Here is a 26,830-nt window from a genome sequence, read left to right as displayed (position 1 = left end):
CACTCACTACAACCACTGAATTATAGAGTCACTCGCTCAGAGAGAGAGAGAGAGAGAGAACTGGGCTGGGATTTTAGGAAAACCTATAGATTTCTGTATATGTTTTGTTTTGCTTACATTAAATCAAAATTGTGTGTGTGTGTGTGTGTGTGTGTGTGTGTGTGTGAACCCTCACACACCTTCACCAGCTCGAATGGGAATCGTTCATGGAAGATGCGATTGATTCTGGCTCCTCCTGACAGCTCATACGTGTCGATCTGATCTCCAGAACCCTCGATACGCTTGTCAAAGTCCACAGAGAACTGCTGCACCATCCTGAACACAAAACACAACAACAGTACACATAAACATTCAATATCTGCATTTCTGACACAATTACAATGAGTATCTTGCTTTTGTGAAAGAATTCTGAAACTTGACTCGGAATGGGAATCTGAATCTTGTATGTGAATCTTGAGTGTAAATACTATATCTGATTCCAAATCTTGAATGTGAATTTTAAATCTTGAATCTGAAATAGACAGGTGGGCATAAATGTGTAAATGTGAGTCTGAATCTTGAATCTGAAAGTGACTAAGAATGGGAATGGGAATCTTGAATCTGATTCCGAATCTTTAATGTGAATATTAAATCTTGAATTTGAAAGGGACAGGTGTGTAGAAATGTAGAAATGTGAGTCTGAATCTTGAATATGAATCTTGAATATGATTTTGCATCTTGAATCTGAATCTTGAAAAATATTTTGCTGAATGTAAATAAGAATGGGAATGGGAATGGGAATCTTGTATGTGGATCTTGAGTGTGAATCTTGAATATGATTCTGAATCTTGAAAATGATTTTGCATCTTGAATCTGAATGTAAATAAGGATGGGAATCTGAATCTTGTATGTGAATCTTGTATGTGAATCTTGAGTGTGAATCTTGAATCTGAATTGAATCTTAAATGTCAATCTTAAATCTTGATTCTGAAAGAGATTGGCAGCCAGAAATGTGTACGTGTGAGTCTGAATCTTGAATCTGAATCTTGAAAATGATTTTGCTGAATGTGAATAAGAATGAGAATGGGAATCTTGTATGTGGATCTTGAATATGATTCTGAATCTTTAATGTGAATATTAAATCTTGAATTTAAAGGGACAGGTGTGTAGAAATGTAGAAATGTGAGTCTGAATCTTGAATCTGAATCTTGAATATGATTTTGTATCTTCAGTATGAATATACATAAGAATGGGAATCTGAATCTTGTATGTGGATCTTGTATGTGAATCTTGAGTTTGAAACTTGAATCTGATTCTGAATCTTGAATCTGAAAGAGACAGGTGAGCATCAATGTGTAAATGTGAGTCTGAACCTTGAATCTGAATGTGAATATGAATGGAAATGTGAATCTTCTTTCTGTGTAATCCTGTGTATGAATCCTAAATGTGAATCTTGAATCTGATTCTGAATCTTGAATGTTAATCTTGAACCTGAAAGAGACAGGTGGACATAAATGTACACATGTGAATCTGAATCTTGAATCTGAGAGTGAATATGGGAACGTGAATCATAAATCTGAAGGAGACAGGTGGGCAACGTGAACGTGAGTGACTGACTGCAGAAGGGCTTTGGTCTTCCGGGACGGATCGTCTGGACGGAAGTTCTTGTATTCCTCCACTTCCTTCTCGATGGACAGCAGCTGATTCTGCAGTTTAGCTCGCAGACCGGGCAGTGTGTCGCGGATGTGATTGGTCAGTTGCTGAGGACGTGGGGCGAGAGAGAGACAGAGAGAGATCAAGAGTTGGTGTGTCTGCATTTGCATACCTGCGTAAAGTACGTTTCTGGCTGAACAAATAAGCATTTCATTCTTACAGTACATGTCGATTTATTTATATTATTTGTCATAGTTTTGAAAGCAAAGCATATTTCGATATGCTGCAAAATTCACCGTCCGATGAATATTTTTGTTGCTGTACACATCATCTCACCTGGTTGAGGACTTTCTGCAGGTACGGTGTTCCCATGCGATCAGCCAGGTGTCTGTAACTGGGATGAGACAAGAAGAACTTCCTCTCTGCCGCCATCGCAGCGTTAATATCTTTCTTCCCATCGATATCTTTCTGACTGCGGTTCACCACACCAATGTAACCTGCAGTCATTTACACACCATACAAAAATACCATCTGTTGATGGATATATTACACAGAGAAAAACGTTATTGCTCAAATACTGCTCTTTCATATCTCAGGAGACCTAATCCATGTTTCCAGTATGCTATTTTAAAGTGTCAACTTCTCTCCAATGTTTCTGCTGCACTAAGAGAAATAAAAATAGACACAAACTGTTGACATACATACGAGTTTTGATGTATAAAATGAATGTGAAGCAGAGCTTAGATCATTTGCTCTTGGAAGCATTGGATGAGAAATGTTGGCGTTCAGATTGAGAACTTTTGATTACAGACTAGGATCTTGGCAAATCTGAGCTTGAGACATTGAAAAGTTTGAGACATTGTTGAGATCTCTTCTGGAGACTACTGGGGTCTTTTTCCATGAAGAAACAATTGAGAAGCAGAAGACACTTTAGCAAAAATCTACATTTGCTCTCAATATATTCTCATTGCTGTCGAGGAGAACTTGTGAAAAAGAATTTGTGATTTCTTTACTACGAGTATACCCAACTCCATTTTTGTCCTTTGATCAGACAGAAAGGTAAAAATAAAACAATTCAATGTAAAATCTCTCAAGCGTTTGAAAGCCCGGATCCTTCTAAAGCACGCTTGTGGTTTTGCAGAATGCAGCACAGGAAGGGTAAAGATGCACTTGATGGGAAAACCTGACGTGTGGACAAGAACTCTGAGTGGAAAAATGGTTCGTCAGCACTCGGGGCCCTAGAGGTTCCCATAAATATCCTTTACTACTGAGTGAAGAAAGGTTTTTTTCCACATGTGTCTATGAAATCAAGACATTGTTTTGTTTTCTCTCTGATTCTCGCTCTTTTTTCCTTCACCCACTGCAATGGTTTTCCACTAGAGGGAAACAGAGAGAGATCTTGGCACATACTACCATCCCAGCTAGTAATATGACAGACATCCTCACACATCCTTGCACATAATATGGTGGATTAATTTAACCCTCCTATGGTATTCGTAATTTTTGACTGAAATAAATTGTTCTCATTTAATAAAAATGGTTTCCTTTATCTGAGCAGTACAAGATTTGGTGACTTTTCCTCCATTTGCCATCTGAACATACAACAAAGTGGTCGTAAAAAAAAAAAAGCGACACCTTTGGTATTCACGGTCAAAATTGACCGACCATTGAAAATGTATGGGAAAGACCAAAAAACAGAGCAGTTTTTTTTATCTGTCAAATACAATCAATATATCAGCCACAATGCAGAAATAACAGATTGAAATTACAGGGTGAGACTCAGTGCAAAACATACACACCCACTCACACACAAACACACTTACACACACACACACACAAACATGAACTGGTGAGACTATAGTACCGAGATTTTTTTTAACATTTGTCAAAAAACCAATAAATCAGTAACAGTGCTAAACATACACACTCAGAAATGAAGGGGTGAGACGATAGCACACTCACAATGCAGAACACACACACACACACACACACACACACACGTGCATGCACACACACACTCACACACAAACACACACACACACATACACACAGAACCAGGGCATCAATAAGTGGAGCTCTACAGCATCTTTTGGTCATTGTTGGCATTACAAGTCATCTGTAGTTTACCAGCTGATGACAGCAATCTGACACACTCTCTCTCTCTCTCTCACACACACACACACACACGTTTTCAAAACTGCAAAATGTTTACTCTGATTCTTCTGTTTTATACTCTAATTGAATTTTCAGAATTTTGCAGTTCATTTCTGTTTCTTGAAGTTCATTTTCATGACATTATTATGCATTTACTTTGAGTTATTAAATATTTATGTTTGAAATAAATTAATGGTAGAAAAATGTTTATTCTGTGTTTTCACTTTGTAACACCATGGTCAGGTTTGATTGCAAACATAATGACATTACCTGCAAAAACTGACAATTCAAATCAATTTTAAAATGCTAAACTTTAAAAAAAATAGTACTTTGATCATGTCTAAATATATATATAAATGCATATCTTGTGATGAAATATAAAATTAGTTTACAACAAGTCATCAGACTACACAGTATGTGTCTACAGTCATCTACTGGCTGTTACTGGCATGACATGGTGTTCAACTCATGTTATTTATATTTTATTCACCAGATAGCAGCAATCTGCCTCCAATTTATGTCACATTCTCATATTTTCTTCATGTTCAACTTAAAGAAGTTTAAGTTCTGATTTTTTTAAATTTTTTAAATGTGCTTATTTGTATAAGTAAATTAATGGTAACATTTTATGCTATCAAAATAGCATAAAATTTTATGCTATCAAAATAGCATAAAATCCCAAAAGAAATGCATAATTTTATTGTTCTTACTTCAGGGAAGAAGAAACGGTCTCATTATCATCATAAAAAAAATAAAAATAAAAAAAAAGGTTTACACATCTGACCCTTCCGATACAAATTGAATACCGCGAATACCAAAGGGAGGAGCCCTTTTTCAATACCATAGGAGGGTTAAACATTTAAGATTTAATACTTCCATTAATATGTAAGATATGCAAGAACATGTATTTTCTTTTTATCTATCATTGTACCTATACATACTAAATACTTAGCATTTCCTAAAACTGTATTGTAAAATTTTTTTTGCTGCTTGTTCAATTTACTTATTTAATAATAATCTAAAGCAACACAATTCTAGAACATTTTGTCACACCTTGATTTAGTTGTGTTCTATCCATTTAAATGTGCAAAACTGGATTTAAATTGGTAATATACTTGTTAGAGTTTAATGTTTGTTATGTTGGAGTTTTGGGAGTATGAAACTCATTCTGTGAAATCTCATGCCTAAAATCATGTCTCCTTTAGTCACTGTTTTCTCAATTGCTGTGTCTCGTTTCGAAGGCTGCAGTATATCGAGCGTCCTTCTTTAAACAAGCCTCGTTTAAACGAGATGGCCTTCATAGGACAAACGGAAACAGAACGTAACATGGTTGCTATGACAGCACGCCACTCTTTAATAAGCACAAGTCCAATGAGTGAGAAGGGAACAAAGTCCCTCTGGAAGGGAATGAATGAGGTAAATTTGAAGAAAGTTATAATGATATAGAGAGAAAAGAAAATAGATTTTATAGGTGTATTTTTAGTCTATAATACTTTATTTTAATGATATATTACTATTATTATACATGTTATATACTCTGCACCCATCTACTGAAGTACTTCAACTTGGGAATTAACATTACTTGCATTTGAACATCATATTTTCGGGCAAATTGGCATCACTTTTTTTAAACAAATGGTGTTCATTTCCGTTGAAGCAAAGAATTGTGGGTTGTGAGTGCCTACGAAGGATACACCTAATGCACCCTCCGAATTCCCGTGAAAGAAGGTCACATTCGAAGGCTGCATTCGGAGGGTCCTACTTGTTTTTCTGAAATGAGACAGCCTCGATAATGTATACTGCCGACAAATGCGACCTCAGCCTTCCAAACGAGACACAGCTAATGATGACTCAAATGGCACAGAACTTTTGTTTAAGTGCTCGGGCTCCTAAGAGAAATAGTTTAGGAGCACAGTCAAAAATTTAGGAGCGAGTCGGAGATTAATGTTAGACTTTGATTAACAGTTAAAAACGGTTAACTGTTTATGTCACGCGTGCTCGGAGCTCAAAGCACTAGGAGCAGAGCGCATGAACATGAGTGGTTTTGTGGCAGCTCACACAAAAACTAGGATTGTGTAGCATTTGTTTCAGATGAGGAAGCATATTTAGCGCATATAAAGCGCCAAACGCCAAATAAATATCATTACATTTGCAGGAAAAGCACTGCAGTAACCAACATATTAACTCCCACTTCAGTTCCACATTCGGGGCTGGACATAATGTTTTGACCTTATGATGCACACATAAAATACCTCACACTCTTAATTTAAAATTCCTGTTTTTGCATTCGTACATGCTGTTGTGTAATTATTTTTCTATGTAAAACATGTGCTTGTCGCCCATCTTTGATCATTGAACCAGGTATCGATATGTTTTCAGAATCTCATCCATCTCATGCACAACCATCTTGACGTGGTATATCTGCCTATGTGTCTTTCTCTCAGTCCATGCCTGCGTGGTGAGGGAAAAGAGAGGGAGGAAAAGAGAGGGAGGAATAGAGAGCATGCCAGGACGTGCTTCCACCAGTAAGGAGCTGGATTCAGCCTCGTCTGTCTCAGCTAAATTAAAGTGAGAAAACAGCACTTTTGTTGCAAAATAACTAGTATAAAATAACTAGTTTTAAAAGTATTTTGTATATAATGTTATTTGCATATGTGTGTGATTTTTCAACAGTTTCTTAGGCTGAGAGTCTCAGAATGTATCATAATCTATATCATTAAAAAATGTGAAACATTTTCTTTACAATGATACCACACACTTGACCCTCCTTTTTTTTCTTCTTTTTTTTTTTTTTTGAGTTTTAAGCCTTTAATTTTGGGTATGCCACTGAAACGTTTATCTTTAAAAACACCTTCAGAGCTTAAAAAATTAAAGTAATATTCCGGGTTCAATACAAGTTAAGCTCAGTTGACAGCAGTTGCAGCATAATGTTGATTACCACAAAATATAAATTTGACTCGTTCCTCCTTTTCTTTAAAAAAAGCACAAATCTGTGTTACAGGGAGTCATTTACAATGGAAGTCAATGGGGTGAATCTGTAAACATTAAAATACTCACTGTTTCAAAAGTATAGCCACAAGACGTAAACAATATGTGTGTTAACATTATTTTAGTGTGATAAAATCACTTACTAACTGCATCTGTGTAAAGTTATAGACAATTTTACAACTTTGTTACCATGATGATGTAATGTCAACAAACCCTAAAATCCTAAAACGACTGTAAAAATTATGATAACTTTACAGCTCAAATAATACACAAGTTTTAACAGAAGAATTAATGTAAGTGATTTTATAAAATTATAAACTTCACATTTCTGACTTTAAACCCTCCAAAAATTTACCCTATTGATTTCCATTGTAAGTGTCTCACTGTAACCTCCACTTTTGCTTTTTTTCTCTCCCCTTTTTCTCCCCAATTTGGAATGCCCAATTCCCAATGCGCTCTAAGTCCTCATGGTGGCGTAGTGACTCGCCTCAATCCGGGTGCCGGAGGATGAATCTCAGTTACCTCCGTGTCTGAGACCGTCAACCCGCACATCTTATCACGTGGCTTGATAAGCATGTTACCGCGGAGACCTAGCGCATGTGGAGGCTTCTCCACGGCATCCACGCACAACTCACCACGCACCCCACCAAGAGCGAGAACCACACATTTGTAACGAGTCAGGATAGAATGGAGGATCTAAATGCAGCGTCTTTAATGGAAACAAAAGATGAACCAAGTAATTCAGAATAAAAACGAAAACAAAACACAGGGAACCCGGTACAGAACATGACAATACAAGTGAAGACTGACAAAGGAAACATGTAAAACAAGGGAATGAGTAATACCTGTGGAAACAATCAGGGGAAAACCAATCATAAAATGAATCTACAAAAGGACTACAAACTAACAGGAAACAGGAACAAGGGAACTAAACAAGAATTTCAACATAAAAGTCAATACAAAGAAAGGGAAAATGTGACAGAGCCCCCCTTTTAAGGAGCGGATTCCAGATGCTCCAAAAAAAAATTGTCCATGGGGTGTGGGGGAAAACAGGTAGTTCAGGGGGGCACAAGGGGTAAACAGGCAGTTCAAGGGGGCACAAGGGGCAAGGGGAGCAGAGGAACAAGGCAAAGTCTGGGATGCTTGAAACCAAGGTGGAGCCAGAGGGATCGAGAGCCAGGGCGACGCTGCAGACTCGGAGGACCAAGTAGACCAGAGCAGATCAGGCGGGCGGCCAGGAGACCAGAGAGACCAGAGCAGATCAGGCGGGCGGCCAGGGGACCAGGGAGACCAGAGCAGATCAGGCGGATGGCCAGGAGACCAGGGAGACCAGAGCAGATCAGGTGGATGGCCAGGAGACCAAGGAGACCAGAGCAGATCAGGCAGACAGCCAGGAGACCAAGGAGACCAGAGCAGATCAGGCAGACGGCCAGGAGACCAAGGAGACCAGAGCAGATCAGGCGGGCGGCCAGGAGACCAAGGAGACCAGAGCAGATCAGGCGGGCAGCCAAGAGACCAGGGAGACCAGAGCAGATCAGGCGGACGGCCAGGAGACCAAGGAGATCAGAACAGATCAGGCAGATGGCCAGGAGACCAAGGAGACCAGAGCAGACCAGGCGGATGGCCAGGAGATCAAGGAGACCACCTCAAGGTGGGGACTGAGTCAGGAGTCCTGGGAGGCGGCCGCAGGGCTGAGACAGGGTCAGGAGGCCTGGGAGGTGGCTGCAGGGCTGAGATAGGGTCAGGAGGCCTGCAAGGTAGCCGCAGGACAGGGACTGGGTCAGGCGGTGGAGCCACAGTAGGAGGAGTCTCTGGGGGAGTGGGCGGAGCTGCTGGAGGAATAGTCTCTGGGGGAACGGGTGGAGCCAATGGAGGAATAGTCTCTGGGGGAGCGGGCAGAGCCGCTGGATGAATAGTCTCTGGGGGAGCAGGCGGAGCCATGGGAGACTCTGGGGGTGGAGCCAGGAGAGGCTCGAGGGGCGAAGCCATGGAAGGCGGAGCCGTGGGAGGCTCGAGGGGCGAAGTCATGGAAGGCAGAGCCGTAGGAGGCTCGAGACAGAGAGTCCCGGAAGAATGGGAAATGGCCTCCATGATCGCGAACATGGGAAGAGACTCAGGAACGACCTCCGTGGTCGTGTACATGGGAAGAGACTTGGGAATGACCTCTGTAGTCGTGGGCATGGGCAGAGACTTGAGAACGACCTCCGTGGTCGTGAACATAGGAAGAGACTTGGAAACGACCTCCGTGGTCGTGTACATGGGAAGAGACTTGGGAACGACCTCTGTAGTCATGGGCATGGGCAGAGACTTGGGAACGACCTCCGTGGTCGTGTACATGGGAAGAGACTTGGGAATGACCTCTGTAGTCGTGGGCATGGGCAGAGACTCGGCAATGACCTCCGTGGTCATGAACATGGGCAGAGACTTGGAAACGACCTCTGTGGTCATGTACATGGGAAGAGACTTGAGAACGAACTCTGTAGTCGTGAACATGGGCAGAGACTTGGGAACGACCTCCGTGGTCATGTACATGGGAAGAGACTTGGGAATGACCTCTGTAGTCATGGGCATGGGCAGAGACTTGGAAACGACCTCCGTGGTCATGTACATGGAAAGGGACTTGGGAACAGAAACTTTTCTTCTCTTCCTCCTCCTCTGGATGGCCGAAGTTGGCAACGCTGGCTCTGGGATGGGCGAGGCTGGCAACCCCAGCTCTGGGACAGACGAGGCTGGCAACGCTGGCTCTGGGATGGACGAGGCTAGCAACTCGTTGGCCGTGGCAGGCGTGGGCGTTGGCTCGTTGACCGTGGCAGGCGTGGGCGCTGGCTCGTTGACCGTGGCAGGCATGGGCTCACTGACTGTGGCAGGTGTGGGTGCGGGCTCGTTGACCGTGGCAGGTGTGGGCGAGGACAATTTTTGAGGTAGGGTCTTCATGGACCTACGCACCGACATCAGTGGCAGATCATACAACTTGGAGACAGGGGCCGTGGAGGGCTTCGAGACAGGGGCCGTGGAAGGCTTCGAGACAAGGGCTGTGGAGGGCTTCGAGACAGGGGCCGTGGAGGGCTTCGAGACAAGGGCCATGGAAGGCTTCGAGACAGGGACCGTGGAAGGCTTCGACAAGGGAGCCAAAGACGCAGATTTTGGCCCGGGGTTCCTGCCATAATCCACTGTATGAAGGGAACTGCAAAGTTCCAGAGCCTTCTCCACATATTCCCCGAGCGTCCAGTGAGGTTCAGCACAAAAAACAGGGAATATCTGACAACATTATAGCGACCACGAGGAGGTTACCCCATGTGACTCTACCCTCCCTAGCAACCGGGCCAATTTGGTTGCTTAGGAGACCTGGCTGGAGTCTCTCAGCACGCCCTGGATTCGAACTCGTGACTCCAGGGGTGATAGGATAGTAAATGATGATAGAATTGAGTGTATGAACTGAATATTTCTTTTATATAACAGTCAATGTCTAACACCGATCTCACCTCTCCGCAGCGGCAGCAGTTTGTTTTCCAGGATGTCGCGAGCATCAGTTCCTTCATCCATCAGATCCAGCTTTGTGATCACACCGATAGTACGCTGACCTGCATGTACACACAAACACATATGAAGATAAAACAGTTTAAAATGCATGTGACTTGATCTTATAAACTCATGAACTAAATCTAAAGGTGCAAAGTCATTTGTTTTATTTTTATATTTTGATTAATTTATTCCACAACTGAAAGTGTCTGATAACAGGACGGTTACTTTAAAGGAACCTTTAAAAACAGTGGCACCCTTAAGTAGAATAAAACAGCTTTCTCTAAAACACTGATATGAGTGAAGTCTTCATCTCATGTGAGTGGACATCATTGTTTAGTGCACCTTTAAGTTCAAATGAAGCTAATATTTATGACACACCCTGGGGGTCGACCTCTTTGGCAATCTTCAGTGCATCAGAGTTGGCGAGATCAGAGTTTGCAGGCGACACAGCGAGCAGCAGACAGTTCTCTTTAGTCACAAACTGCATGAGCATATCTCTGATCTGATGCTCAATGTCGGCGGGTTGATCGCCCACAGGAACTTTAGTCATTCCCGGCAGATCCACCAAAGTCAGATTCAACACTGCCGGAGAAAAAAACATATGCAATATCATTGTGATTGGTGACAGGCTGATATTTTACCAGCCTGATCTCATTAAAAATGACCTGACTGTGGCAACACTTTTGCTAAACGATATTCCGTGGTTCAATACATGTATCGCTGCAGTTCTGAGGTGAAATGTCCACTGTGTGGCACTAAAAGCAAGTTTTAAATAAACAAAACTGACCTCCCTACCCTAAACCTCAAACCTAAACCTAACCCATAGTGTCAGAAAAAGCAAATGTGAGATGCAAAACACAATTGTGTCATTTTGTGTTGCTTCTATGACACTTTGGGCTCACTATTGGACTCGTGTGCTCTTCAGGACTCATATCCCGCTCCTTTACATCACAAGTGCAACACTCTATCAGTTGAGCTACCGTGCAATTTGATCACACTCGAACAAGCTTGTAAATGTAGTTGATTATGTAATGCAAACATTCAAATGAGTCATGCACTATGGTAAAAGTGTTTAGATGTCATAAGATAGCATTGTGTGGGGAACAGGGCAAAAAGTAAATGTTTATAAACTGATAATAAGTACAGTAGTTTCACTCGTGATTTGTGTCAAAGTGAATGAAAGTAATTGCTGTTGTAGCGCCTCTAGTGTTCATTTCACCAGGAAACTGCCACAATATGTACAACAAGCCACATAAATATAATTTTGCAAACATTTTTGAAAATATCACAAATAAAATTAAATATAAGAAAAAGAGTGAAAGGAAGATTCACTCATCTGAATATGGACTAAAATAAAATATTATTAAAAACCTGAATAGATTTGGTAGTAAGGCATTACACATTATTCATGATTTTACTAATGCTTATTAATTACCGTTTGGTGAGCAGACGCGCAGGTTGATTGGCACCGGCGAGATGCCTTTGTTTTGCCCCGTCACACGATCCGTCTCCGCCTCGATTTCCTGACGAACCTCATCAAAATCTGTGAACTTCTTCCCCTTACAGTGAAGAAACTCGGCATATTCTGACAGGAAACAGGGATAGACATTACAACAAACAGCACCTTATGACCACACACATAAACAGCATTATTAAACCTTTAAGCTCGCAAAAATTTGACAATTATGTTGGTGTTGTTTATATGCTGTGTTTTCGCTTATAACTTCATGAAAAATAAACAGAACATAAAATATCACATACCATTACTTAGAGGAGGTGATTATCTTTCAAACGAGTCCACACACAAGATAATCAGATGTATAAATCATTTGATAATCCACATAAAGCACAATGTTACATATGACCACCAGGAGATGGCGCCAAATACATGACACAGACACAATAATGACTCAAATGACACAGAATGAAACTCATTCTGTGAAATCTCATTACTAAAATCATGTCTGCACGCTATGCAAACCTTTAGTCATTGTTGTGTTTGCATGTGTAATTAGTTCTTATGTACAATTATTATGTTTTATTTGTTTGGAGATGTTTTTGGACACTATGAAAAATTATTTTTATAATGCTGTAACTTTTTGTCTCAGATACAGTTGACATGATTGGGAACAAAACAAAAGCCACCTATATTTTCGGAGCCACCTTATTTACACCCAGAGATATATAATGTTAAATAAATTTTTGGCTCAAGTTTCTTTGTGATTTTTCAGCAATTTCTTAGGCTGAGAGTCTCAGAATATATCATAATCTATATCATTAAAAAATGTGAAACATTTTCTTTACAATGATACCACACACTTGACCCTCCTTGTTTTTTGTTTTTTGTTTTTTTAGTTATATGCCTTTAATTTTGGGTATGCCACTGAAACAGGAAATCCTTAAAAACATCTTCAGAGCTTAAAGGGAAAAACTAAAAGCTCAAAATATGTGCTTTAAAACTCAAAATTCTGCTTTTCGCCACTAGATGGCAGTGTTGATGATAGTCATTAAAAAGTTAAAAATTAGTGCTGTCAGTCAATTACAAATTTTAATCACGATTAATTGCAGATTTTGAAAGTGCTGAGATTTTACACTACGTATACTTCTTTTCCTGTCAAAATGCATTTATTTAAATCTTAGGAAAGAAAACAAAACAAAATGTAACAATATAATGATTTATTAATATTTTCCAAACAAAGCCTTCCACAGTATAAAGATTAAAAAAAAATGCACTAAAATGTGTTAACCTTTTAAATTAATTGCATGCGTGAACAAGTTAATTCTGACTGCTCAAATAAAATTACTTGTGATCAATTACTAATGATAATTCTGTCATTATTTACTCACACTCTTGTTGTTCCAAACCTGCATGACTTTCTTTATTCCGTGGAACCCAAAAGGAGTAAATCTTTTTTCACAACATTACTTCATAGTGACCATGTCTGCCAAGCTCAAAGAAGGACAAAATAAAATCACCATAAAAGTATCATAAAAGTAATTTATATTACTTGTGTGGTATATTCCAAGTCTTCTGAAGTCAAATGATAGCCTTGTCTGAGACACAGACTGTCACAGTCTGTCTCCCTCATGTTTCCTAGGTTTCTTATTTTGAAGTGTTTCTCCCAGACTATGTTACCCATTATGCACTGCCTTCATCACTGTCATCTGTTCCTTATTGTTCTCACCTGTTTTCTGTTCCCTTGTTAGGCCTTGTATTTATAAATACCCTCTAGTTTAGTTCCTTCTTTGCCAGTTCTTATTTGTTGTTGTTTTGAGTTCCTGTTTGTTGTTTCACTGTCATCATTTTAATTAAAGCCTGCAAATAGATCCTACGTCTCCTGTCTCATCTCAGCAACCATTCTTGACAGAAGAACTGACCCAACATGGATCTAGCGGCTGTCCAAATTCTGCTTCTCAAGCAAGGGGACCGTCCAGTTGAGGACCACATCCGTGAGTTCTTAGAACCAGCAAATTTAGTGCACTATCCAGACCACTCTCTGGTGGTTTTCTTCTGGACCGGTCTGAATAGTGCACTGAAGCCAACGCCTGTGGCCTCAACTGTGCCAGTAACTACGCTCCCAGCTGAAGGAAAAGGCCACCTTCTCCCCAGCCGCTGCCCGTGCTCATGACCATGTTGGTTGTTCCCCAGCCGCTGCCCATGCTCACGACCACGGAGGGCATTCCCCAGCTGCTGCCCGTGCTCACGACCACGGAGGTTGTTCCCCAGCCGCTGCCCGTGCTCACGACCACGGAGGTCGTTCCCCAGCCGCTGCCCGTGCTCACGACCACGAAGGTCGTTCCCCAGCCGCTGCCCGTGCTCACGACCACGGAGGTCGATCCCCAGCCGCTGCCCGTGCTCCCGACCACGGAGGTCGTTCCCCAGCCGCTGCCCGTGCTCCCGACCACGGAGGTCGTTCCCCAGCCGCTGCCCGTGCTCCCGACCACGGAGGTCGTTCCCCAGTTGCTGCCCGTGCTCCCGACCACGGAGGTCGTTCCCCAGGCGCTGCCCGTGCTCCTGACCACGGAGGTCGTTCCCCAGTCGCTGCCCGCTCTCGTCGAGCCTCCCACGGCTCTGCCTCCCATGGCTCCACCTGCCTTCGTCAAGCCTCTCCTGGCTCTGCCTGCCTTCGTCGAGCCCAGCCCTGAGGCCACCTCCCAGACCTCCTGACCCAGTCTCTACCCTGAGGCGGCCCCCCCCAGACCTCCGGACCCAATCCTTACACTGGCGTCTCCTCCCTGGTCACCTGGTCATCTTCCTGCCCTCCTCAGCCATCTTTGGGGTTGCCAGGAGTCGCCCCTTAAAGGGGGGGGGTTGTTATGTCACAGTCTGTCTCCCTAGTGTTTCCCCCAGACTACGTTACCCAGTGTGCACTGAGATCTGTTCCTTATTGTTCTCACCTGTTTTCTATTTCCACATTAGGCTTTGTATGTATAAATACCCTCTAGTTTAGTTCCTTCTTTGTCAGTTCTTTGTTTTGAGTTCCCATTTGTTGTTTCATTGTCATTTTTATTAAAGCCTGCAAATAGATCCTACGTCTCCTGTCTCAACTCCGCAACCATTCTTGAGACAGACACAATTCTTAATGGTAACTTAATCGATTTTTACCAAATACTTCCTAACTTCCGCAATAATTTCGGCCTGTTCAGTACACAAAGTGATCATATGACTTCAGAAGACTTGAAATATAGTGCATAAGTCATATGGACTAACTTAATGACATTTTTATGGTGCTTGAATGTTGTTGTGTTTTTTTATTTGTTTTTTTTTTTTGTGCTTTTTGGAGCGTGGCAGGCCCTGGTCACTGAATGATTCCATTGTAAGGAAAAGAGCAACGTGAACATTTGCTAAACATCTTTTGTGTTTCACAGAAGAAAGTCATACGGTTTGGAACAACATGAGGTGAGTAAATGATGACGGAATTTTCATTTGTTGGTGAACTATTCCTTTAAAAAGCTAAATAAGTGACTCTTGTATTGCTAATAAACAATCTGACATGTTTGTAGACGGCAGGCAGGAAACACCTGATCCCCGATCAGCGCTGACCTGCTTTTAACCTGCTGTTAACCTGCTGTCACCTGGCGACCGGCTCACCTGTGGGGCAGTTGATGAGCTGCAGGACCAGGGGACGACGGGTGACGATCCCAGATCCACGCGGGAGGAAGTCCCTGAGCAACACACATACACAAGTGAGAGATGATTAAACAGAGGAACTCAAGAATGTGTTAGAGACAGTGCAGGACATGCATGACGGGATCAGTGCAACTCATTCTACTGCTGAATAAATATGAAATAAGCTCTTTTTTCTTTTTTTCAGAAAAACTGTGGGTTTGTACACTTGTGTCAGGGTAATTATCAGGTGCAGTTTGTGATAGAATTAACAGGATACTGAATGTATTCACTTTATATGGTAGTTTGACCCTTTTTTAATGTGTAATGCAAAATATTTAATATATAATAATATATAATAAAATACACATTTTATTAAACTGAATTGAGGTTTTCAGGCAATTTGTATCTCTCCATTTATTACCCTTCAGGATGGGAATTGTAAGGAATTTAACGATTCCGGTTCATTAACGATTATTTTAGTACTATTGAGGAATAATAATTTGGAAATAAGAGATACAATTCTTATTTGATTTACTGCCCTCTGCAGCCTGTTGAAAGAGCAGATATAACAAATCAGAAATATACATTTAAAACAATAGATAAAGGTGTGTTTACACAACTTTAATTCACTAAAAAGAGAATCTACAGCGCAAGTAGATTCTGAGTAATATATTTTGTCGAGGGGGTCAAAATGACAATTTTCGCCTATGATTTTGCAGCCAAACTACAGGTAAAAAAAAAAAAATAACCTTAGAAAGGTGACAGCATCATTATTTTTTTTTACACTGAGATAGGTAGATCTATTATTAAAATCAGTCGACTTCAGTATCACTTGTTGCATTATAACCCAATGGTGAGAGTCCAAAAATGGGAAAAAACACTTTTCGTGTTCTTTTTCCAAAGTTGGTGTGCCTGTAACTTAAGAAGTATTAAAGATATTTTAATTTCCTTTTAGATTCTGGTTCAGAACAAACTGTTATTTTGGTATCTTCATTTATAAGGCCCTTTATGTTTCAGTCCCAGAGTTATGGGGCTCTGAATGTGGCTTCTTGTGCAAATTATTGAATTTGAGCCATTTTCAATGGTCGAAAACCAAATGTGTGTCACTTTGTATAAAGCAGCTACTTATTATATTTAAAGACAAATGTCTGAAGAACAAATAATGCTGAAAGATTTGCAAGGGCCAATTATCTTTTAGGTCAATGCGATGGTTGGGTGATGTCATAAAAGAGCACGATAACAATATCATTGTGGTCAATGTGCCTTGAGTTGTTCAGTTAAATGTGTACATATTGCCCCATGCTACTCCATTCGATAGGTCAAGAAAGCACCTGTAGACATTATACAAGATCAAGGTAAAAAGTAGGCTGCAGGTTGAACTGCGAGGCACGTCATTGATCTCTGCCTACATCACCTTGGTTTATTGATGGACTACACTCTTATAATGGAATACATAGACTATCAATTAATTGCCAACAAAAGCCTTCATCAGCCAACTAACAAAGGACAATGCATCTATGTGAACTTCTGCAGTTAATCCAGGATACATTTCAAAGACATTAATCATTAATCTTACATTTCATACAAAATCATTGTTTTAAACACTGACCCTTAACACTTACTTAGTTTACTAATTTTAAACCATGACCTGCACGGCACACAAATGACTAATATTGGTATTATATTCATGTTGTTTAGTCAGAGGGGAACTGACCCCCACAGTGAGTCTGGTTTCTCTCAAGGTTATTTTTCTCCATTAATCAACATCTTATGGAGTTTTGTGTTCCTTGCCACAGTCGCCTTCAGCTTGCTCACAGGGGTTATAAATACAATTAATATTTATGCTTAAAATTTAGCTCAGGTGCATCCTATTTCTCTGGATCATCTTTGAGATGTTTCTACACTTTGATTGGAGTCCACCTGTGGAAAATTCAACTGAATGGACATGATTTGGAAAAGCACACACCTGTCTATGAGTTCTACAGCTGAAAATGCATATCAGAGCAAAAACCAAGCCATGAGGTCAAAGGAACTGCCTGTAGAGCTCAGAGACAGGACTGTGTGGAGGCACAGATCTGCGGAAGGCTACAAAAAACTTTTGGCTGCATTGAAGGTTCCCAAGAGCACAGCGGCCTCCATAATTCTTAAACGGAAGAGGTTTGGAAGAACCAGGACTCTTCCTAGAGCTAGTCGCCCGGCCAAACTGAGCAATCGGGGGAGAAGGGCCTTGGTAAGAGAGGAGACCAAGAAACTGATGGTCATTCTGGTTGAGCTCCAGAGATCATGTGTTGAGACGGGAGAAACTTGCAGTAGGACAACCATTACTGTAACACTCCACCGATCTGGGCTTTATGGCAGAGTGGCCAGACGGAAGCCTCTCCTCAGTGCAAGACACTTAAAAAAGCACCTAAAGGACTCCCAGACTGTGAGAAACAAGATTCTCTGGTCTGATGAAATGAAGATTGAACTGTCTGACCTCAATTCCAAGCATCATGTCTGGAGGAAACCAGGCACTGCTCATCACCTGCGCAATATCATCCCAACGGTGAAGCATGGTGGTGGTAGCATCATGCTGTGGGGGTGTTTTTCAGCAACAGGGACTGGGGGACTGGTCAGGATTGATTGAAATCTGAATGCAGCAAAATAAAGAGATATAAACCTGGTCCAGAGCGCACTGGATCTCAGATTGGGCCGAAGGTTCACCTACTAACAGGACAATGACCCTAAGCACACAGCCAAGAGAACGCAAGAGTGGCTTTGGGACAACTCTGTGAATGTCCTTGAGTGGCCCAGCCAGATCCCGGATTTAAACCCAATCGAACATCTCTGGAGAGACCTGAAAATGGCTGTCCACCGATGGTCCCCATCCAACCTGACAGAGCTTGAGAGGATCTGCAGAGAAGAATGGCAGAAAATCCCCAAATCCAGGTGAGCAAAGCTTGTGGCATCATACCCCAAAAGACTTGAGGCTGTAATCGCTGCCAAAGGTGCTTCAACTAAGTACTGAGTTAAGGGTCTGAATACTGTCAATGTGATATTCCAGTTTTTTTACTTTGTCATTATGGGGTATGGAGTGTAGATTGATGTGAAAAACAATAATTTAAAGCATTTTAGCATAAGGCTGCAACATAACAAAATGTGAAAAAAATGAAAGGGTCTGAATACTTTCTGAATGCACTGTATATAAACATTTGTTTTAAATGTTGATGGGCCATGGGACCTTACAGCCCAGCTCCAAAAGAGTCATTTGCTCATGAGTCGGACTATACCGGTCGCACTGTACTTTTGCGTGTAGCCTGCGTGCACACCTCAATAGAAATGTGTTTTCTTGACATTATTTTTCTACATGGCATCATAGTGCATTTATTCATGAGATTCACTGTAATACCCCATCTCATCCCTGCTGCTCACAAACATCCCATAATAACAGCTGAACATCAACACAAACACCAGCACACAGTGTTTCACCAGCACTTTCGCCCACGGAGATTGAGGGAAACAAAGAGATATAACTGTCTTTCTCTCTGTCTTTCTCTCTTCCCATCCCCCAGTGTCTGCAGGCAGCTGTAATGATGGACAGGCCGATTAGACCCACCCACTCAATCTAATCCTAAAGCTCCGCCTCCTCCCCCACTGCATGCAGCGTCAGCGGCTCTTACACACACACACACACACACACACACATACTACATCCACACGTAACAAAAAACACACAGAGAGAGAAAGAGAGAGAGAGAGAGAGATTGCCAGAAAAAAGAAATAGGTGGCAACAATGCATCATCAGGACAGACAAAACAGTCACTGAATACATTAAGGGTGTGTAATGAAGAAAACAGACAGACAGAGAGATAGATAGATAAATAGATAGATAGATAGATATACAGACAGACAGAGAGATGATAGATAGATAGACAGACAGACAGAAAGATGATAGATGGATAGACAGACAGACAGACAGACAGATGATAGATAGGTAGACAGACAGACAGACAGAGAGATGACAGACAGACAGACAGACAGACAGAGATAGATAGACAGACAGACAGACAGACAGACAGAGAGATGATAGATAGATAGACAGACAGACAGAGAGATGATAGATAGATAGATAGATAGATAGATAGATAGATAGATAGACAGAGAGATGATAGACAGACAGACAGACAGATGATAGATAGATAGACAGACAGACAGACAGACAGATGACAGACAGACAGACAGATAGACAGAGATAGATAGATAGACAGACAGACAGACAGACAGACAGAGACAGATAGATAGACAGAGATAGATAGACAGACAGACAGAGAGATGATAGATAGACAGACAGATGATAGATAGACAGACAGAGAGATGATAGACAGACAGACAGACAGACAGATAGACAGACAGACAGATAGACAGACGATAGATAGACAGACAGACAGACAGAGAGATGATAGATAGATAGACAGACAGACAGACAGACAGACAGACAGACAGAGATAGATAGACAGACAGACAGACAGACAGACAGACAGATAGATAGATAGACAGACAGAGAGATGATAGATGATAGACAGACAGACAGAGAGACAGATAGATAGATAGATAGATAGATAGATAGATAGATAGTGAACCCCTAGGCTAAATACAACAAAAAAAGCTAATTAGAGTCAGGAGTTGGCAAACCTGGCATAAAATTAATGAAATGAGATTGGAGGTGTGGGTTAGAGCTACTTTGACTTATAAAAAGCACTAATACATTTTGAGTTTTCTCATTCACAAGAAGCATCTGCTGACGTGGACCGTGCCTCACAAAAAAGAGATCTCAGAAGACCTACAATCAAGAGTAGTTGCTTTGCATAAAGCTGGAAAGGGTTACAAAGTTATCTTGAAGAGTTTAAATATTCATCTGTCCACAGTTAGACAAATTGTCTATAAATGGAGATGATTTAGTACTATAGGTACTCTCACTAGAAGTGGCCGTCCAGCCAAGATGACTCAAAGGGCACACCGCAGAATGATCAATGAGGTAAAAAAGAACCCTAGAGTGACAGATAAAGACTTGAAGGAATCATTGGAACTGGTTAACATCTCTGTTCATGAGTCTATTATACAGAAAACATTAAACAGGTATGGTGTCCATGGCAGGACATCATGAAGGAAGCCGCTGCTTTCCAACTAAATCATTGCTGCACACCTGAAGTTTGCCAAAAACCACCTTGACACTCCACAACGTTACTGGGAAAATGTTTTGTGGACTGATGAAAGTAAGGTTGAATTGTTTAGAAAGAACACGCAGCACTACGTGTGGCCTAATAAGGGCACCTCATACCAACATGAAAACATCCCAATGGTGAAGTACGCTTGGTTGAGGTTATTGCTGCCAAAGGAGGCTCAACCAGTTATTAAATCCTAGGGTTCATTTACTTTTTCCACAGCACTGTGAATGTTTAATGGGATGTGTTCAATAAACACATGAAAGATTATAATTGTTTGTGTGTTGTTAGTTTAAGCACATTGTGTTTGTCTATACTTGTTACTCTGATGAAGATGAGATCACATTTTATGACCAATTAATGCAGAAAACCAGCTAATTCCAAAGGGTTCACATACTTTTTCTTGCCAGCGATAGATCCTTTATTCTTCACTTTTATATTACTATGACGAGGACTGAACTGATACTGACTTCACAAACAAATACATAAACAAACAAACACAACCTTATCAGTGACGGGTAGTAAATAACTTAACTACATTTTCAGACAGTAGTTCAACTATTTTCACAAGAGTGTAACTTTTCCAATGCCAAGCTACTGTAGCATTTATAGATCACTAATAGCAGTGTACTGTGTTTTTAATTACAACCTGCCCAGATAGCACTCGTACATCTCCGAGATGTCTGTTTAAGGGCGTTTTTTTATCTGGAAAGTGTCACAATCTAATTAACATCTGATAGACATCTTAAAAAGATCAGATTTACAAACATTCTAAAACATAAACATCTCAAAAACATCTGATGAATGTCTTATTGAAACGTGTCATAGGGGTTGTTTGAGGTGATAAAAATAATATTTTACAAATCTAGTATAAAACATGTGTTAAGTTCTTCGACATACTGTTTTTACACATTTTTGAAAAATATTTATAGCAATTTCTACAAAAAAATAAAAAATACTGAATTACTTTAAAATAGTCATGTGGTGTAACCATCAAGTAAAAGGTATTAAAATAGTTTTCTTGCACCTTGAATGCATGAGAGTGAATGCAACTTAATCATTAGTTTTCAAACATATTTATCAAGGCGAAAAATATTTTTTAAGAGTATCATGAATTTTTAAGTCAATAACACCTTAATAACATTTTCTCAGGGTTACACAAAATGACCTGAACCAAATGTGCCTTTATAAATGACTTTAGAAACTTCTCACACAGTCTTGTAGGTCTAAAGACATCTTCTCTGTTTTATGATTTTGTCACATGACAACAACATTTCTACATACATGTTGGTTACACCACATGACTTTGATTTGGTTGACAAAAGTTTTTCAAATATTAATCATACTTTAAAATAAAATAGTTTCACTGCTTATTTTTAATAGAAATAATAATAGAAGATTATTCAGACCAACTCAAGACATTTGAGACATTCCAAGTAGCATTGGGAAACCTGAGTCATTTTAGCGAATCAATTCATTCGGACAGTTCAAGGAAACAAACAAGTTAAAATGAACAATTCACTTACAAGTAACATCTGAAAATCTGAGTCATTTTAGCGAATCAATCTATTCGGACAGTTCAAGGAAACAACTAGTTAAAATGAACAATTCACTTACAAGTAACATCTGAAAATCTGAGTCATTTTAGTGAATCAGTTCATTCGGACAGTTCAAGGAAACAAACTAGTTCAAATGAACAATTCACTTACAAGTAACATCTGAAAATCTGAGTCATTTTAGTGAATCAGTTCGTTCGTACAGTTCAAGGAAACAAACTAGTTCAAATGAACAATTCACTTACAAGTAACATCTGAAAATCTGAGTCATTTTAGTGAATCAGTTCGTTCGTACAGTTCAAGGAAACAAACTAGTTCAAATGAACAATTCACTTACAAGTAACATCTGAAAATCTGAGTCATTTTAGTGAATCAGTTCGTTCGTACAGTTCAACGAAACAAACTAGTTCAAATTAACAATTCACTTACAAGTAGCATCGGAATATCTGAGTCATTTTAGTGAATCAGTTCGTTCGTACAGTTCAAGGAAACAAACTAGTTCAAATTAACAATTCACTTACAAGTAGCATCGGGAAATCTGAGTCATTTTAGTGAATCGCTTCGTTTGGACAGTTCAAGTAAATTAACCATTTCATAAAAATGATTCACTTGAACCAAAATGAAAATCACATTTGTTGCTGTTTTTCACTATGTTTTAATTCATGTTCAATTTGTAATTTGCTGGTAGTATAAGATGCTTTTAGTTGTATTCTGTATACATTTATGTACGCTATTTATGAGTTAAATTAAATGATTTATGAATTCAGTTAATTATGCACTTGTGTTTTTTTTCTAATGTCACCCTAATAAAGATCTTTGTTATTTTTTGCCAATTAATGATCAACTGATTATCATTTGCCATAAAATATATTATTGAAAATTCTTCCTGAAATAGATTCCATGTAGTTAGCAACTTTTTGACAATAGCTTGTTTAACTATCTTGACCGTAGTTAAACAGGAAACAGTTTCAAAGTAGCTTCACCAACACTGGTTGAAATATGATGTGTATCAGGACAGATGATGCTCCCCGAGAATGGACGAATGAAACGGTGTGTTGTTGCCGAGCATCAGATTAAAGCAGCACCAAGCGAGCGCATGAACCCAGGACCATCAGATTAGACATAATCTCGTTAAGACCGGCACAGATTCACAACCACAAGACTACCAGCACCAGAGACATATCTGAGAATCAAGGCCATAACCATGTGTTGAACACTGGGGGGGACCAAAGCCTTCTGGGGGCGGGGAGTCACGGGTGCTGAGGTCACAAATATAATTGTCCTCTTTGGTCCTTTAAAATAGTAAAGCCTGTCAGATAACCACATTCATTCAATTCCTTTATAATATTCACACATTTGGTCTTTGTCTTAACCCTGATATGCTGAAAACGGCTCCGTTATGAACGATATCCAAATTACGTACTGTATATGAATAGTTTGCACCATTGGAAATGACTGTCGGTCTGTCCAACATTTCAAATCATAGAACAGTGGGCAAATATTGCATGTTTAGCTATATACTGACATCTCACATGACACAAACACTCTTAACCTGAACCGCTGACACTGATGCATGCGTGCTGTGTGGCGCTGGATTAATCCATGAGGTTCCCGCTCAACTTCTTAAACTTGAGTCCCGCTTTCATCGATTTGATTGGCTATATCAAATGACACTGACAAGCAGGGCAACTACTGCTCATGCTAAAAATTTACATTTTTTAAACGTTGTGTTATTCCTGCAACAACTTAATGACAATTAGACAACGGTGCATAATGAACTGCAGCAGAACAGCAACAAGGATATCAATTATTGGGGGGCGACAATCTGGCCATATTTAATTATTGGAGGGGACTTGCCTCCCTCAGTGTATATTGTGGTTACGGTCCTGCAGAGAATGAAGACAAGTCCACGTTTTACCAATGACTGAAAAAGTGACCAAAGTGATAACAACCCATTTTCATCTTACATTAGATTGACACATAATACACATCAGAACAATAAACATAAAAGAAACACATCTAAATGATCATGTCAACGTCCTAATGCTGCAGTTTTGAGAACTAGATCTTTGCCTGTGCCAACTCTCGCCACAATTCCAGGGTGTTCTGGGTGGTTAAATGGTGGTTGTTTATTGCAAGTCAAAAGAGTCTCTAGTCTCTATGATATTCTGGTCTCTAGATATACGTACACCATTTATTGTCACAGTACAGCAGAAGAACATAACACAATGTTTAATAGAGTAAATCTGTGTGAGATTGTAATGGATAATTTCCTTTTATGAGTCATAATGATTGAAAAACATAATCCTTCACACCAGTTGCTCTAGATGTCACACATTATACATTTGCATACTGTATATACAGTGAAATCTTTTTTTTTTTTTTGCATATCCCAGCCAAGCTGGGGTCAGACATGACCTAGCTCAAGGGCCCAACAGTGGCATTTTGATGGTGCTGGGGCTTGAACCCCTGACCTTCTGGTTAGTAACCCAGAGCCTTAACCACCAAGCCACCACTGCCCCAAAAAGAGGAGAATGTGAGGAAAGCTGGTACAGTGTCCCAAACCAAATCCAGTTAATCAGTTCCTGTTTTAGCCTCGTGCGACCCCACATACACATGCGTGGACGATGTATTCTGGCTTCGCTATACGCAACGCATAATTTAATATCATTTAAACTGACTGATCTCAGATCAGGAGACTCGTGCTGTCAGTAAAGGGTTAAACATTCAATGTACGCAGTCATGTGACAAAAAAACATGGCGCCAACCACAGCTTGTCTTTGGGAGAAACGGCAACAAATCTACATCTGGTAAGAAACCTAATTACATTTTTACATTGAAATCTGTTTGAGTCAAAAGATTAGAGTCTCTAGTTTCATCTGATATGGCACTTTTAAAATTTAAGCGATTTATCGCGAAATGCTATGCTGATAAACACAATGACCACGTATGTGGACTGTATGTTCAGTTTCTGTTAAAATATCTTATATTTACTGCATTATCACATTGAGAATAAATGGATGCATCCAAAAGCTGTAAAATGTGTCTTTCAGAGGCTTTATATGGAGTTAGGATGAAAATAAGGTGCATTTCAAACTGTTCTGAGACCAGTGCAGACAGACAGCACACTGGAGGTTAAGTCATTCACTAAATAGGGAGCAAGGGAGCATCCTATAGCTCTCTATGCAGTTAAGTGCATTCACTCCTAAAATCTGATCAAAAGTTCAGTTTCAGGCTGCAGATGATGTTTGGATCACTCAACATGTTTGACAGACATGAGACAATGATAATCAGTACATAGATTCAGAATTTATAATGTATCATTATATTTTAACATGGTTGACAGTGATTGGATGATGCTGGACATTACTTTGAATCTGAATTAATTATGATAATTTCTGATGTAATGTCTGTAACGTCTCAAAAACATGAATAATCAACGCTCCTGGACACATCATAAATAATTCGATGAAAAAAATCTGACTTTCTATAGCTTGATATTATTTAAAATTTCACAACTTAGTCTCACTGTCCACATACACTATATTGCCAAAAGTATTCGCTCATCTGCCTTTAGACGCATATGAACTTAAGTGACATCCCATTCTTAATCCATAGGGTTTAATATGACGTCGGCCCACCCTTTGCAGCTATAACAGCTTCAACTCTTCTGGGAAGGCTTTCCACAAGGTTTAGGAGTGTGTTTATGGGAATTTTTGACCATTCTTCCAGAAGCGCATTTGTGAGGTCAGACACTGATGTTGGACGAGAAGGCCTGGCTCGCTGTCTTCGCTCTAATTCATCCCAAAGGTGCTCTATCGGGTTGAGGTCAGGACTCTGTGCAGGCCAGTCAAGTTCTTCCACACCAAACTCGCTCATCCATGTCTTTATGGACCTTGCTTTGTGCACTGGTGCGCAGTCATGTTGGAACAGTAAGGGGCCATCCCCAAACTGTTCCCACAAAGTTGGGAGCATGGAATTGTCCAAAATCTCTTGGTATGCTGAAGCATTCAGAGTTCCTTTCACTGGAACTAAGGGGCCAAGCCCAGCTCCTGAAAAACAACCCCACACCATAATCCCCCCTCCACCAAACTTCACAGTTGGCACAATGCAGTCAGACAAGTACCGTTCTCCTGGCAACCGCCAAACCCAGACTCGTCCATCAGATTGCCAGATGGAGAAGCGTGATCATTTTTTTTTTTTTTTTTTTTTTCATGTTTCCTCAGGGCTGCTAGTTACAAACGAATAAAGGGAAATGTAAAATGTACACAGCCATCACACGCAGGTTGCAGGAGGTTAGTATAGAGCACAACAGTCTGGTTCAGGAAGTAAAAATTCCATTCATTTTCTCCATAGTGGAATTGATTTTTTTTTTTTAAACATTTGATCCCCTTTTCTTCCCAATATAAAATGCCCAATTCTCACTACTTAGTAGGTCCTCGTGGTGGTGCAGTTACTCACCTCAATCCGGGTGGCGGAGGACAAGTCTCAGTTGCCTCCGCTTCTGAGACCGTCAATCCACGCATCTTATCACGTGACTCGTTGTGCATGACACCGTGGAGACTCACAGCATGTGGAGGCTCATGCTACTCTCCACGATCCACACACAACTTACCACACGCCCCATTGAGAGCGAGAACCACTAATCACGACCACGAGGAGGTTAC

The 26,830-nt window shown here is 40.5% G+C and overlaps 1 protein-coding gene across 1 annotated transcript in view; it reads right to left on the bottom strand.

Moving 5' to 3' along the window:
• The window catches only part of LOC127423803 (dynamin-1-like), a 111,528-nt gene that overhangs the window by 78,945 nt on the left and 5,753 nt on the right, over positions 1-26,830 (bottom strand). The window contains exons 2-8 of the mRNA XM_051668423.1: positions 15,389-15,462; positions 11,732-11,881; positions 10,675-10,878; positions 10,257-10,355; positions 1,969-2,129; positions 1,597-1,739; positions 180-315 (exon numbers count right to left, since the gene is read on the bottom strand). Of these exons, the coding sequence (XP_051524383.1) occupies positions 180-315; positions 1,597-1,739; positions 1,969-2,129; positions 10,257-10,355; positions 10,675-10,878; positions 11,732-11,881; positions 15,389-15,462 (967 nt within the window). The remainder of the gene's footprint in view (positions 1-179; positions 316-1,596; positions 1,740-1,968; positions 2,130-10,256; positions 10,356-10,674; positions 10,879-11,731; positions 11,882-15,388; positions 15,463-26,830) is intronic.

The sequence above is a fragment of the Myxocyprinus asiaticus genome, chromosome 3, assembly GCF_019703515.2.
Source record: "Myxocyprinus asiaticus isolate MX2 ecotype Aquarium Trade chromosome 3, UBuf_Myxa_2, whole genome shotgun sequence".
In the NCBI taxonomy this organism is placed as follows: Eukaryota; Metazoa; Chordata; class Actinopteri; order Cypriniformes; family Catostomidae; genus Myxocyprinus; species Myxocyprinus asiaticus.
The sequence above is the reverse complement of the archived record's forward strand: the minus strand, read 5'-3'. Positions and strand labels throughout refer to the sequence as shown.